Source organism: Natator depressus, chromosome 2, assembly GCF_965152275.1.
Source record: "Natator depressus isolate rNatDep1 chromosome 2, rNatDep2.hap1, whole genome shotgun sequence".
NCBI lineage: Eukaryota > Metazoa > Chordata > Testudines > Cheloniidae > Natator > Natator depressus.
This window is the reverse complement of record NC_134235.1, coordinates 209,058,202-209,073,317: the sequence shown is the minus strand read 5'-3', so window position 1 is coordinate 209,073,317 and position 15,116 is coordinate 209,058,202. Positions and strand designations below refer to the sequence as shown.

General features: G+C 39.7%; 1 protein-coding gene across 2 annotated transcripts in view; it reads right to left on the bottom strand.

Moving 5' to 3' along the window:
• The window catches only part of CRPPA (CDP-L-ribitol pyrophosphorylase A), a 182,842-nt gene that overhangs the window by 68,078 nt on the left and 99,648 nt on the right, over positions 1-15,116 (bottom strand). For both annotated transcript variants that reach the window (XM_074945826.1, XM_074945827.1), the window contains exons 7-9: positions 11,072-11,164; positions 9,220-9,312; positions 2,849-2,980 (exon numbers count right to left, since the gene is read on the bottom strand). In XM_074945826.1, the coding sequence (XP_074801927.1) occupies positions 2,849-2,980; positions 9,220-9,312; positions 11,072-11,164 (318 nt within the window). The remainder of the gene's footprint in view (positions 1-2,848; positions 2,981-9,219; positions 9,313-11,071; positions 11,165-15,116) is intronic.

The window sequence follows — 15,116 nt, the reverse complement described above, 5'->3', positions numbered from 1 at the left end:
GTCCTCAAGGAAACCATTTTGAAGCACTTGGAGGAGAGGAAAGTGATCAGGAACAGTCAACATGGATTCACCAAGGGAAAGTAATGCCTGACCAACCTGATTGCTTCCTATGATGAGATAAGTGGCTCTGTGGATATAGGGAAAGCAGTGGACATGATATATCTTGACTTTAGCAAAGCTTTTGGTACAGTTTCCCAGAGTATTCTTGCCAGCAAGTTAAAAAAGTATGCATTGGACTATAAGGTGGATAGAAAGCTGGCTAGATGGTCGGGCTCAACGGGTAGTGATCAATGGCTCAATGTTTAGTTGGCAGCCAGTATCAAGCGGAGTACCCCAGGGGTCGGTCCTGGGGCCGGTTTTGTTCAACATCTTTATTAATGATCTGGATGATGGGATGGATTGCACCCTCATCAAGTTCACAGATGACACTAAGCTGGGGGGAGAGGTAGATATGCTGGAGGGTAGGGCTAGGGTCCAGGGTAACCTAGACAAATGGGAGGATTGGGCTAAAAGAAATCTGATGAGGTTCAACAAGGACAAGTGCAGAGTCCTGCACTCAGGACAGAAGAATCCCATGCACCGCTACAGGCTCGGGACTGACTGGCTAAGCAGCAGTTTTGCAAAAAAGGACCTGGGGATTACAGTGGATGAGAAGCTGGATATGAGTCAGCAGTGTGCCCTTGTTGCCAAGAAGGCTAACGGCATATTGGACTGCATTATTAGGAGCACTGCTGCAGATTGAGGGAAGTGATTATTCCCCTCTATTCTGCACCGGTGAGGCCACATCTGGAGTATTGCATCCAGTTTTGGGCCCTCACTACAGAAAAGATGTGGACAAATTGGAGAGAGTCCGGTGGAGGGCAACAAAAATGATCAGGGGGTTGGGGCACATGACTCATGATGAGAGGCTGAGGGAACGGGGCTTGTTTTGTCTGCAGAAGAGAAAGGTGAGGGGGGATTTGATAGCAGCCTTCAACTACCTGAATGGGGTGTCCAAAGAGGATGGAACTAGGCTGTTCTCAATGGTGGCAGATGACAGAACAAGAAGCAATGATCTCAAGTTGCAGGTCTAGGCTGGATATTAGGAAACACTATTTCACTAGGAGGGTGGTGAAGCACTGGAATGGGTTACCTAGGGAGGTGGTAGAATCTCCTTCCTTAGAGGTTTTTAAGGCCCAGCTTGATAATGCCCTGGCTGGGATGATTTAGTTGGCATTGGTCCTGCTTTGAGCAGGGGGTTGGACTAGATGACCTCCTGAGGTCTCTTCCCACCCTAATCTTGTAAGATTCTAGGGCCTGTTTCAGTAAGTTTATGTAAATCCTTTCATCTTGTGAATTACAGAACCAGTAGACAGAAAAGATCTTACAGACTTATCTTGCCTATATAGCTTCGATGTACAGAATGAATGATAAGGAAGTTTATAATTTCTGGGGGGAAAAAAATCACTCAACGCTTAAACCTAGCATTCAAGTTATGCAAGTAATATAGCTGGTTTACAATAGATGAGTCAGTGCACACATGTATCAAAACAAGATTTAATCTTTGAGAGTCTGCTAAATATTTTTAACTTTTCAGTTAAAAAAGTAATGCACAGTAGTTACTTTCTAAGCAAAATAGTTTGTGATTAAATTTTTATTTGCCACCATATTTAAAGATACCCTGTCATATTACATTTTGAAAACCTAAGTCATTCTGAAGCCCTATGTGCAAAAGGTGTTTGAAACCACTAAATTATTTTATTTGTGGTTGTATAATTTAATAAGGGTCATCTTGATTTTTTCGCTCCAAATTTTATTTCAAAACAACTTTTGACCTTCATCTGAAACTTTGAATTTTAAATTTCATCTTAAAAGGATTATATAATCTGAAAATATACATCTGAATAAAATACATCCTTCTACAGAGGGGTTGATAATAGAAGTTAACAGAAGGAGAATTACAGTTATTTATAACAGTATTCCTGTAATAACATTAATAAGTCTTTAAATATAAGTGACCTGATTTTCAAAGATATTAAGTATCCACAACTCTCATTAAAATCAATGGGATTTTTGAGGCCTCAGCACTTTTGGAAAAAAAGGCTAAAATGTTATGAACTATAGTTGTGATTAGTCAGCCACATCTACTCTAAACTACCATATTCCAAACATTCAGTAAAAAATACATTTATTCCACTTATTTAAACATCAGTTGAATATTGAGTATTTGCATCTCTTAACTGGTGGCTCTATGAAGCTATAAAGCTGCCAGCACAATGAAAACTATATATGCACTAGTGGCAAAGTAGCCTACTCTGTTTTGTAAGCAGAACATATCCCCAAACAAAAAGGTCAATTTTAAATAGCTTTTCTAAGTACAAAGATGCTGTAGATTGCCTTGGCAATCTACTGCTACTGGAGATATGGATACTGTTTGTTTCACCAGTTATATGCCATGCCCTTTTTGTTACCTGAATACCAAACATTGTTCTGATGCAGGAACGGAACACACTTGAAAAATCAATTTTGATTACAAATACTTCTAATATTTTCCATTTTCAAAAGCTGCAAATGCCAAGTTTTAAAAGTTAACAACAGGAAAAGAAAGGCTCAAGCATGGTCACGATTTTTTTTTTTTTTTTTTTTTTTACTATTTACCATTTTTTCTCTCTAATCAAATCACTTACATTTTTGCCTGTAACCAGAGGCTCTACTGAATATTGAACATGAACAGGCAAGAATCTTTTCAACAAAACTTTACCTTGTCATATTTATTTCCCTTTGATTTTTTTAAATGAAGAAGATTCTTATAATTAATCATATAGTTTACAAAAGTAGATAATTTGCAGGTATAAAGAGAATTACATACCTTATTGTAATGGATGAGAAGACCATAAACCAAAATATTTTTCTTTTTCACTTCCCTTGCAAATTCCTTTATCCAAGCCAGTTCTTCCATTCCTTTGCTGAAAGACATATTTTCTGAAACATTCAAGTGGACCTGCAAAGGGGTACAAAAAGCAAACCATTACTACATTATATTACAAAATATATTCTGTTAGATCTCCAGATTTTTTTAAAAAATTGTTAGATAAACACACAAATAATACAAGGTGGCAAGGGATTTATTTATAAATTTGTATTAATGTCATGCTCCATGACTCAATTATTTAATAAGAGGAAAACTTTTTCAAAATCTAGATAAATCAACATGCCAGAAGTGATGGAATCTTTAAAAATTTATTAATTAAAAAATAATCTCTAATCTCTGACCCATCTTTCATGCAATTGTTTAGTATCAATGGATTCACAAATCGAATTCTCATCTGAAGAAATCAGAGAAGAGTACAGATGTTTTCCTTTAACATCTTTTAGTTTTTCAATGTGGAATCACATTCTCAAGAATATTTGCTGTGTCTGTTTTCTGTCTGGGACATTGCATTTGTAAGGGCTTGTAAACATTACTCGCTGGATCGATGGGCAGCGATTGATCCAGCGGGGGTCGATTTATCGCGTCTAGTCTAGATGTGATAAATCGACCACCGAGCGCTCTCATGTCTCCTCCGGTAGTCCATCAGGACAAGAGGCGCAGGTGGAGTTGACAGGAGAGAGTGTCAGGCATTGACTTACCACAGTGAAGACACCGCTGTAGATCTAAGTAGATCTAAGTACGTCGACTTCAGCCACATGAATAATGTAGCTGAAGTTGTGTAACTTAGATCAATCCCCCTGCAGTGTAGACCCCTAAGTTGCATTCTATACAATACTGCACTTCAGCATTGTAAAGAGAAGTAACTAGTTCTCAAACTTTGACTCAGGCTTGACAACAATCCAACTATTTTGATCTTTACCTCTTCACAAAGTTTCTATTAAGCACAGAAAACCAAGATTGAAGAAGGACATTTCTTCATATAAATGTTTACATTTGTCCAGTGAAACATATACCTACAAGTTTATACAGAGTTTAGAGCAGCTGTGTTAGTGTGGGAATAGAGATATTGGGTCCAAAGCTGGAGTTTAGCTGTTCAGCAGAGAGCTCATGTTTGGTGTAGGAGAGGTGGAAAAACTGTGTAAAGTTTACCTTTGTGCTCTTCTGTTCCTAGTCTAACCCCACCCTTCCCTTCCCTGTTGTACTGGGTTATAGCAGGCCAATCAGTGTTCACTTATGCTGGTTACAAAAGGGTCCAATGGGCCAAAAATGTACTCAGGTATCAGTATGATATAGTGACATCCTGGCCACACCCTGCTACTGTATCAGTAAGGAGGGCAAGTGATGTAGGAGCCCCTATGCTGCCTGTACGCCACTAAAGGGTCACCCTTATACTGTGAAAAGAAAAGGAGTACTTGTGGCACCTTAAAGACTAACAAATGTATTTGAGCATAAGCTTTCATGAGCTACAGCTCACTTCATCAGATGCATGCAGTGGAAAATACAGTGGGGAGATTTATATACACAGAGAACATGAAACAATGGCTGTTACCATACAGACTGTAACAAGAGTGATCAGGTAAGGTGAGCTATTACTAGCAGGAGAGCCGGGGGGGGGGGGGGGAACCCTTTGTAGTGATAATCAAAGTGGGCCATTTCCAGCGGTTGACAAGAACATGTGAGGAATAGTGGGGGGCGGAGGGGGGAATAAACATGGGGAAATAGTTTTACTTTGTGTAATGACACATCCACTCCCAGTCTTTATTCAAGCCTAAGTTAATTGTATCCAGTTTGCAAATTAATTCCAATTCAGCAGTCTTTCGTTGGACTGCCAACTCTATGATACAACCGCGTTTGCTCAAACACCTACAAGATCTCTATCAAGCGTTCTTACAACTACAATACCCACCTGCTGAAGTGAAGAAACAGACTGACTGAGCCAGAAGAGTACCCAGAAGTTATGGGCTACAGGACAGGCCCAACAAAGAAAATAACAGAACGCCACTAGCTGTCACCTTCAGCCCCCCAACTAAAACCTCTTCAACGCATCATCAAGGATCTACAACCTATCCTGAAGGATGACCCATCACTCTCACAGATCTTGGGAGACAGGCCAGTCCTTGCTTACAGACAGCCTCCCAACCTGACGCAAATACTCACTAGCAACCACACAACAAAAACACTAACCCAGGAACCTATCCTTGCAACAAAGCCCATTCCCAACCGTGTCCACGTATCTATTCAGGGGACACCATCATAGGGCCTAATCACATCAGCCACACTATCAGAGGCTCATTCACCTGTGCATCTACCAATGTGATACATGCCATCATGTTGCAATGGGGGAGGTTTAGATTGGATATTAGGAAAAACTTTTTCACTAAGAGGGTGGTGAAACACTGGAATGCGTTACCTAGGGAGGTGGTAGAATCTCCTTCCTTAGAGGTTTTTAAGGTCAGGCTTGACAAAGCCCTGGCTGGGATGATTTAACTGGGAATTGGTCCTGCTTCGAGCAGGGGGTTGGACTAGATGACCTTCTGGGGTCCCTTCCAACCCTGATATTCTATGATTCTATGATTCTATATGCCAGCAATTCCCCTCCGCCATGTACATTGGCCAAACTGGACAGTCTCTACATAAAAGAATAAATGGACACAAATCAGACGTCAAGAATTATAACATTCAAAAACCAGTCGGAGAACACTTCAATCTCTTTGGTCACTCGATTACAGACCTAAAAGTGGCAATTCTTCAACAAAAAAACTCCAAAAACAGACTCCAACAAGAGACTGCTGAATTGGAATTTGCAAACTGGATACAATTAACTTAGGCTTGAATAAAGACTGGGAGTGGGTGTGTCATTACACAAAGTAAAACTATTTCCCCATGTTTATTCCCCCTCCCCAAACTGTTCCTCACATGTTCTTGTCAACTGCTGGAAATGGCCCACCTTGATTATCACTACAAAAGGTTCCCCCCCACCCCAGCTCTCCTGCTGGTAATAGCTCACCTTAAGTGATCACTCTTGTTACAGTCTGTATGGTAACACCATTGTTTCATGTTCTCTGTGTATATAAATCTCCCCACTGTATTTTCCACTGCATGCATCTGATGAAGTGAACTGTAGCTCACAAAAGCTTATGCTCAAATAAATTTGTTAGTCTCTAAGGTGCCACAAGTCCTCCTTTTCTTTTTGCGGATACAGACTAACACGGCTGCTACTCTAAAACCTTATACTGCAGCTATCCTCCCCTCACTAGCTAAATTGGTGGTTTGGTGCTAAGCAGTGCAATGCACCAGAGAATCAAAAAAGTTAAACACTAAAAAAAAAAAGCAAAGTAATACAAAACCAATTCTGCCAGTGATCGGATTCTTTTCTTCATCAGAGAAGGTGTTCTGAAATAAGTGCAGAGTGTGTGAGAACTTTCTATTTATACAAAAAAGGAAATAAAAAGCTTGTCAGCGCGGAAGGAAAAACCCTTAATACAGGTTTTTCTATGTTAGATTAGAGGAAGTCTGCTGCTTCTTTTCACCTATCCCTTCCTGGCTCCATGGCTCCTGGAGCTCCTGGCTCCTGGCTCCCGGCAAGGGATAAGTTTACTTCTGGACTCAAAAAGGGAAATGTTTATCAGTCAACCAGTATCTAAAAAAACATAATGACCAATTGTGCCAACAGCCTCATAATACCATAAGTTTTGACATTTATTTGTCTGAGAAATGTACGTATCCACTTTTACATCAAAAGAGCAATGTTATACAGAATAGATTTCTAACACTTCATTCAGGTTCTGTAAGTTAAATTTATTTATTTTTAAAAATAAAAATATCAAACTGAGAAGAATTTCTCTATAGTTGCCATTATTTAGGAGTACACCCAACACTGAATAATTAAAGACTGATGAAAGAAATTTCTATCCCCCAGCTATACCATCTGTAGTGAATTTTAGGGATCAGAAGTTTAAAGGATTTAAATAGTTCCCAGTGATTAATATGAGACAATGATTTGTTTAACTCTTTATTAATTAAAAACATATTTTTCAGACCTCTTTCCATTTTCTATTTCTGAAAATAATGTGGAAGCTCCATAAACCGAGAATATGAATAGGTAGCAATAAGAATTCTGGACAAAGAATTCTATACAAAGCTTTTTTTTTAAGCACCAGGTCTATTTATTTTTAGGACATTGCTCTATTTTGAAGAGAGACTTCGTGTGCATCAAAACTATGTTTCATAAACAGGCAATTTTGTGTATCTGTTATTAAGGCTATTCCCAGGCTATCTAGGCCAGGGATATTTAGAATGTACTGTGAGAATAACTTAACAGATGAATCAGATCCCGTAGTTTAAAATGTATCTTATTCTTCTTAGAAGGTATTAACAGTTTAACAATTTGGGATTGGGAGGCAGAGCAGAGAATCAGAGCTTCTGCAAAGATGGTGCTGCACCGCAGGCAGATGTCAGGATCTGTGTAGTTTGAGGGCAGAACCCTGACAGAAGTTTCCTTAGTGAGTTCTTGTAAGGAATTTATGTTCTCATATATTTTTCTTCAAACATTGACATGAGTCTGGTATGTTTTATTATTGCTACTATCAATCCTTAGCCCTTTCATTTTACACCCCAGACAAGAAAGAATTTAATACCCATCTGATAACAGACAACAGCCAGGACATCTACTGCAAAAGATTTTAAAGTTATCGTGTTATCTGGCTGATTGATAATTCTATAAAGATTCACTCATCATGCTCCTCCTTGGGCTTTATATGTAGAGAAAGTGATTAAAGCAGTTATTCAAGGGATAATGCAAACAATATTCTGCCCCAGAGGGAAAGTATTTTGTGTTACCACATAGCTGAATAGTTGGTAAGAAAGAAGAGTCTTTTATGGAGGCCCCTAAATACTGGGTGCAGGAGTGAGAGATCTGGATTTTCTCTATTTCTCATAGGTAAACAGAGGAAGCCCACCTAAAACTTAAGAGGTTGGTACGCATGGAGGTCCCTACTGAATTTCCTCATAAATGTCCATAAGCAAGTAAACACTAAATTCTCAGATGCCAAGGATCAGCACTCACACTAGCCCACTGTGTGCAGTGAACACTTGGGGCAGATAAGGATGTAGTACTTGTGATGTGCTATTCACTTGGAAAGTGTTTTATAAACATTAACTAATGAATCTTCACAACATCTCTGTTAGTTGGTAAAGGATAAGTGATTTGTTCTGGATACAGAGAAAATGACTGTCAGGGCTGAGACTAGAACTCAGGAGTTCTTGACTCCTAGCCTTACCCTTAGATAATGCAATCCTCTCCGACTAGCTGAGATTCTACTGCCAGTGGCTTCATGTATAACATCAACCTATATGTTTACAAGTACCTTACTCAAAGAATGATATTTAAAGTAACAGTCAGTTGTGATGCACTATTTCTACCAAAACCTTTAAGTACAATACAGCAGCATAATCCTTAGTACTAGGTAGAACTGGTAACTCCCCCGTCTCCATTCTCTCAGCAAGGCAGAAAACTAGTACAGAGAACTATGCACAGCTGTTCAGTAGAAGCAGAGGCTTGCAGAGCTGCTCAGTTGCATGGAAAATGCTTGTCTCACATTTTGTGTGGATATGAATCCCTCTGCCCCTCTAGGTGTAGAAGCAGCATTCAGCCCAAACTCTGAAGATATCCTCAGCAGCAGTAGCAAATGACCCATGTAACCAGAATGTAAGCCACATACAGATTGATAATATATACGCTTAGAAAGACTAATACGTAATGAAAGTTTACGCATAGCTGAATCTATTAGGTCTTAAGAGATGCAGGTAGGTAAATGACATTTTTAAATTATACTGTACACAGTTTTTCAAATTTCCCTGTAGTACATGTGGCAGAGAATTATCATAATTTTAAAACTTTGATAAATCCACACAACATAACTAAAAATTCCATTTATCTGACACCCGATCGGCTGGTTCCACACTCTTACAGAGCTCTATGCAATCTGCAGCATCGCCAGAATGAATGGGGCATAATAAAGCAGTGGGATCCACTAGGACTAGACACCATGAAACCTTCAAGAAAGTAAAGTAAATTTTCAACTAATGCTGTACCTTTTATCTGCCTCAGCTTGGCTCCTGGCAGCATTAAGTACATATTGATGAAGTGCAATGACTTTTTATAACCTCATTTACAGTTCACCATTTAAAAACACTTAAAATCCCAGGGTGCATCACATGAAATATTTTATAAACTATACAGATTCTAAGAAAACCATTTTATATTTGATTAGAGGTTTATTATATTAAACTTATATAAGTTAACCTACCGAAATGAGAACAACTGGATGTAAAACAGAAATTCTTGCTTTTTCAAGTTTATCCACTAGTTGCTGGGTTTCCTTAATGTCTGATTTTTTAGCCTAAATAAAAGCAAATTTTAAAGTTACCAAAAGAAAATAAAGCAAAGCCTAATTCACAAAGTGCAGCAAAAGTTTCTTTTATCCACTGGAAAGGGAAATACACCCTTAATATACCTCTTGTATTTGTAATGCTTTGGATTGGTGAAATTATAGCCATATATAGTGCACTGTCACAAACTCTGCTACATTCTAAGGCATATAAGTGACAAAACTGGAATCTAGATGTCGTTCAAATTAAATCCTTCCTGCTCCAGTACAGGAGCCTAGCCAGAGGTTTAGCAGAATGGATTTGTCAGAGCCAGTAGGTACCAGCACAGACCGTGTGATGGATGCTGAGTTTGATGGCCACAACAACATTCTGAACCAGTCACATAGCCACATGAGGCAATCTCAGTGGACTGCAATCTCTGTGGAAGCATCCATTACAGCAGTGGTTCCCAAACTTTAACAGCCTGCGAACCCCTTTCACTAAATTGTGAAATCTCGTGAATTCCCTCCTAAAAATGAAAATTTCCAGGGATTTAAGTTTAAATTTCCTCTGCACTCCACGGGGCTCCTGCTGCTGGACCCCATTGACCGCCCTGGTCAACTGAGCTCGGGCTGCAGGTCCCGCTGCCAGCCCCAACTGCCCAGCCGCGCTCTCCCTGGGGCTCAGGCTGTCAGCCCCACACAGAGCACTGGGGTTCGGGCGGCCAGCTCCCCTGCTGATGGAGGCAGGGCTCAGGCTGCCAGCCCCAACCGCCCGGCCCAGCTCTCCCTGGGGCTTGGGCTGCCAGCCCCGCATGGAGCGCCGGGATTCGGGCTGCCGGCTCCCCCACTCACAGGGGGAGGGTTCGGGCTGCCAGCCCCAACTGCCCTGCTCCGCTCTCCCTGGGGCTTGGGGCTCTCTGCCCTGCAACTGGGGCCCACCTGCTGCCTCCAATGCCCGGGGTCCTCTGGCCGCCATTGGTGAAATTTTTCTGGCGAACCCCAGTTTGGGAACCACTGCATTACAGGGAGTCTCAGATTTACTCCTGATGTAATTCTGTGCTAGGGTGACCAGATGTCCCGATTTTATAGGGACAGTCCCGATTTTTGGGTCCTTTTCTTATGTAGGCTCTTGTTACCCCTCACCCCCTGTCCTGATTTTTCACACTTGCTGTCTAGTCGCCCTATTCTGCGCCCCTGTAGCAGCCTGCCTACATAGTAACATTGTTAATGTTCCTATTGTTAGTTAACTGTTCCCATTCTCAGTCAATTACCCCAAGAGCATAAAACCTGGACAAATCCATTATGCACTTCACCTAACGTCTGTGCTGGTACCTACTGGCTCTGACAAATCCAGTCTGAGTACTCTGTTGTTGAGATAGCACAACAAGAATCAAATAAGTACACTATCAACCCTATGATCCTTTACAGTTTATTTTTTCAACTGGTGATTTATAAGAACTCTTTATCTCTCCTATGCAATATCTCACTGGCTGGTTTTACAAGGTGCTTGTGATTGGAATGAGTGCAAGAATGCAGGGTAGGCCAGGCGCATAGTCCATAGTGTCTCAATGGTCTATGACTTGAAATATAAGGGAATTTCTGGGCCTATCATACACTAGAAATACAAACCTCAGGAGTGAGATTCCTATGTGGCAATATTGATTTTACTATTGTTCAAAACACATTACCCACAAAAACTTATTGTGAGTTATTGATTTATTTAAAAAAAAAATCAATAAATATTTTAAATGTGAAGTGCATAATTAGCATATTTGTCCATAATACTCACATTTATGCAAATAAAATTGTAGCATTGTCCTAAAAAGATGTTCTGTAGACGACTATCGTTTTTACATAGAAACACTGATATACCTTTAACCTGCTGAAAAAGCAAACATATATTGTGTCACTATACAAACTCAGAATAGTATTACTACTCTCTCTTTTAAAACCACCACCACTCAATGTCTGTGAGCATTTTACATGGCTTAAAATTCACAATTAACATTCTAAATATGCAACTCAAAAACTCCCTGCTGCTTAAAAGAGAGGGCAGAGCCAGATCGGCTGAGACAACTAAAAGCCAGGACACCGTATCAGTTGAAAAAACCTGGACAAATAGGTGCATCCTTCAAATCTTTATCACCCTGGCCAGATTCACATTTAAGTGCTATTGCTGGAAAGAGCAAGTCTAGAGATATAGGCCTGCTACTGAGAATACCCTGCCTCCAGCCCCTGTAAGCTTCAACCCTGGAATGGCAAGTTCCATTGTTTCCAATAGATAGATGGGGCGTTGGAGATGGAGAGGCTGTTTTTAGGGTCGAGAACTTTTAAGTTTCTATATACAGTGATTAACACTTTGAATTTCTCCTGAGGACCATTTTTTCAATTAATACTTTAAAAGAGTCTCTAATTGTATTACGGCTAATAAATAATGATTTTTGCATAGTATCAGTTAAGAAGTGTTCTCATCCTAACAAAAATGACTCCAATACAATATCAACTTCAGGCTTGCTTTATGTTAAGATAAAGCTTCTAATTACAGATCAGAGGGGGAAATGTTTGCTAACATAAGACATTAATTTGGAATAAATAAAAGGCCAGCCAGAAATAGCTTCATGCTGCCTTTTGTTTTGCCTGGAAACTTACTCACAAACTTTAATGTCAGAAGAGACCATCATCATCTAGTCTGACCTCCAGCACATTGCAGGCCACAAAACCTCACCCACCCACTCCTGTAATAGGCCCCTAACCTCTGGCTGAGTTGCTCAAGTCCTCAAATCATGGTTTAAAGACTTCAAGTTACAGAGACTCCACCATTTACACTAGTTTAAACCTGCAAGTGACCCATGTCCCATGCTGGGAAGGAATTTCCTCACAGGTCAGACTGGCAGAGACCCTGGGGATTTTTCACCTTCCTGTTTGGAAAATAAGTTATAAAGTAGATCATTTTAAACAAGTTATACAGTTATCTTCCAATATTTTCCTTACATTTAAAGAAACAGTAATCTGCCAGTACAATAAACTCAAAAGAAGTTATTTTTTTTTAATATTGCATCACATCCCAATAGGATTTCTTCGTGGTATTCATTGTCAATTTGTTTGGTACACCGTATACTCTGGAGTGCTGATCAGCTGAATTCTCCATATATTTGCTGGGGAAGACAACACCTGATTCCAAAATGCTGTGCCCCAAGGAATGATAACATTTGAGTTGGTGTTTCGGTTTCTCATGCAATCCACCAATGCAGATCTGTCTCTCTATCTTTTCCTTACAATTTGCAGTATCTAGTATGTTTAGTGTAAAATTCTGAAAGCTGTAAGTCAGACTATTATCATTCTTTGTTTCCATTCTATGGCATTCCAGGCTTCTTGCCCAATCATCTATATACTCTTGGAGAAATACTGGGCATTCGCACTATAGGAGACACAATGTCAGAAATGATAAGCAAGTATCAATCCCACTTTAGTTCTGGTTTAACAAGTGAAAGAGGATACTTTTAAACAATGACTTGACAATTATTAGAGTGGGTCATAAAGGTCTCCAGAGTTTTAGCAATCTGAATTTTCAGCTTTCTCATCATTTTTTTACATCTGCATTCTACAATTCTTTTTTCCTTCCCCTCGCCCCCAACCCGCAATTCATGACCAAGACAGCACTCACTCTTTGGGGCAGGCAGGAAAGATGAGACAAACTGAGCATCGAACCTTGGAGACTGAAAACATTACATTAGGAATCCCATAGGGTTCAGTTCTTGTGCACCTGTATTTAACATTTGTATTGATGATCTGGAAGAAATCATTACTGATAAAGTTTTCTATGACCCAAAGATTGATTAGGTGTTAGATAAGAACGGGTCAGTTACAGACAATCTGAATACTGGTAAGCTGGATGTGATCAAACAACATGTAGTTCAACATGGACAAATATAGGATCGTACATCTGTGAACAAATAATGCCGGCCAAGCACATGTGGTAGGGAACTGTATCCTGGAAAGCAGTTATTCTGAAAAGGATTTAGGGGTTAAAGTGGCTAAACAAGACAATATGAGCTCCCAGTGAGATACTTTTGCCAAAAGAGCTGTTGTGATACTTGAATGTATGAACGTGAACATCAAATAGCAGTAGGCAGGTTACATTACTGCTGTATATGTGGAAGAGAATGGGGCCCGTCCAATAAAGTCCTCTTTCTGCTGGACCCTGGGTTGCTCATGCTGAACCAGTGCCCTCCCGGGGGAATTCTGCCTGGAACCTTCTCACCAAGCCCAGACAACGTAGTTTCCAGTCTTCTCAACGAGATCAAAACTTCCTTAAGTCTGTCCCTCACTCCCCATAAGTTCCTCAATCCAAAGTTCCTGGCTCTTACCTCAGAGCCTTTTTGATAACAGGATTTCCCACAGTCTCCCTTCTGTCCATTTTTTATTTCTGGGAGCAGTTCCTCATACCAGTAGCTCCAGCCTATGGCAGTTCCCCCTCTCCATTTCCTGTTCCTCCTTTTATGAGGATCAGCCAGTTAAGCTGCAGGTCTTTTCCCAGGTGCAGCAGCCAGCTGCTGGCCTTTCACCTCAGTCGAAAGGTGTCCCTTATACCTTCACAATAGGACACTAATGAAACTACTATTGAAATATCATGTCCAGTTTTGATGTCCACGCTTCAAAAAAAGGAATCTGAAAAATTGAGAGGGCTCAGAGAAGAGCCACAAGAATGATTTATAAACTTGAAAACATTCCTGAAAATGAGACTTAGGAGATCAATCTATTTAGCTTATCAAAAAGAAGGTTAAGAGGTTACTTGATTACAACCTAAACACTTACATAAAGAGAAATTATGTGATAGAAAAACATGTGTCAGCCTAGCAGACAAGAGCATAACAAGATCCAGTGGCTGGAAATTGAGGTTAGACTTTCAAAATAGAAAATCATGTTTTAACAGTAGATAATTAACCATCAGAACAAATTACCACAAGATGTGGTGGATTCTCCATCTTTGAAATCTTTATATCAAGACAGGATGCCTTTCTGAAAGATATGCTGCAGTTCACCCACAAGTTACTGAACTATCCACAAAAGCAGGAATCTAAGTGTCATTGACCCTTAGGTTTCTAGTTCAGCAGCAAATAAGAAATGCAGCAGCCAAATGGAGCTGATTTTCAGTCTGTGTGCCAGTATTTTGAATAAAAATGTTTTTAAAAATTCTGAGGGATACGAGCTGGTGTTTTCAGTTAAGCTTTGATAACACTTGGTGAGTAAACAACATGCAGAAATAACACCTGATGAGTAGAGTGTGCTTATGTAACTAAATGGATGGAGATAAGAAGTCTTGCCAAATCGTTACTGGATTTAGGAGCAATTAGCTTTCAGTTATAGAAAATGGTCCCAAACATGCCATTTTGATTCATAAGATGGAAATTTTAAACAACCTTGACATTTTGTAATATAAAATGAATTGTATAGAAAACACTATTTTTAGAGAAAACACATTTTTCCTACTTACCTTGCCACCTATGTTACGGTTTCAACTTTCTTTTATTTCCGTATTTATAAAAACACATTAATACCCATGCAGCAGGCATCCATAAAAAATGTTAAAATATTACAGTTGAACTTTATTAAATATATACATAATTAATACCATTCCAGAGGACTGTGATTAATGCACTGAAAGGCATTAGTGAACCTGGCCTAAACCCCAAGTGAAATGAATGAAATAGTTTCAATCTAGTCCCTTGTGGATATTTATTTAATCACAAAACTAGTACACAACTTAGCCATATTCATCACAATTGGCAATCTTTGGATAGGAGAGACCCGGGACTGAGGAACCAGCGGTGCAT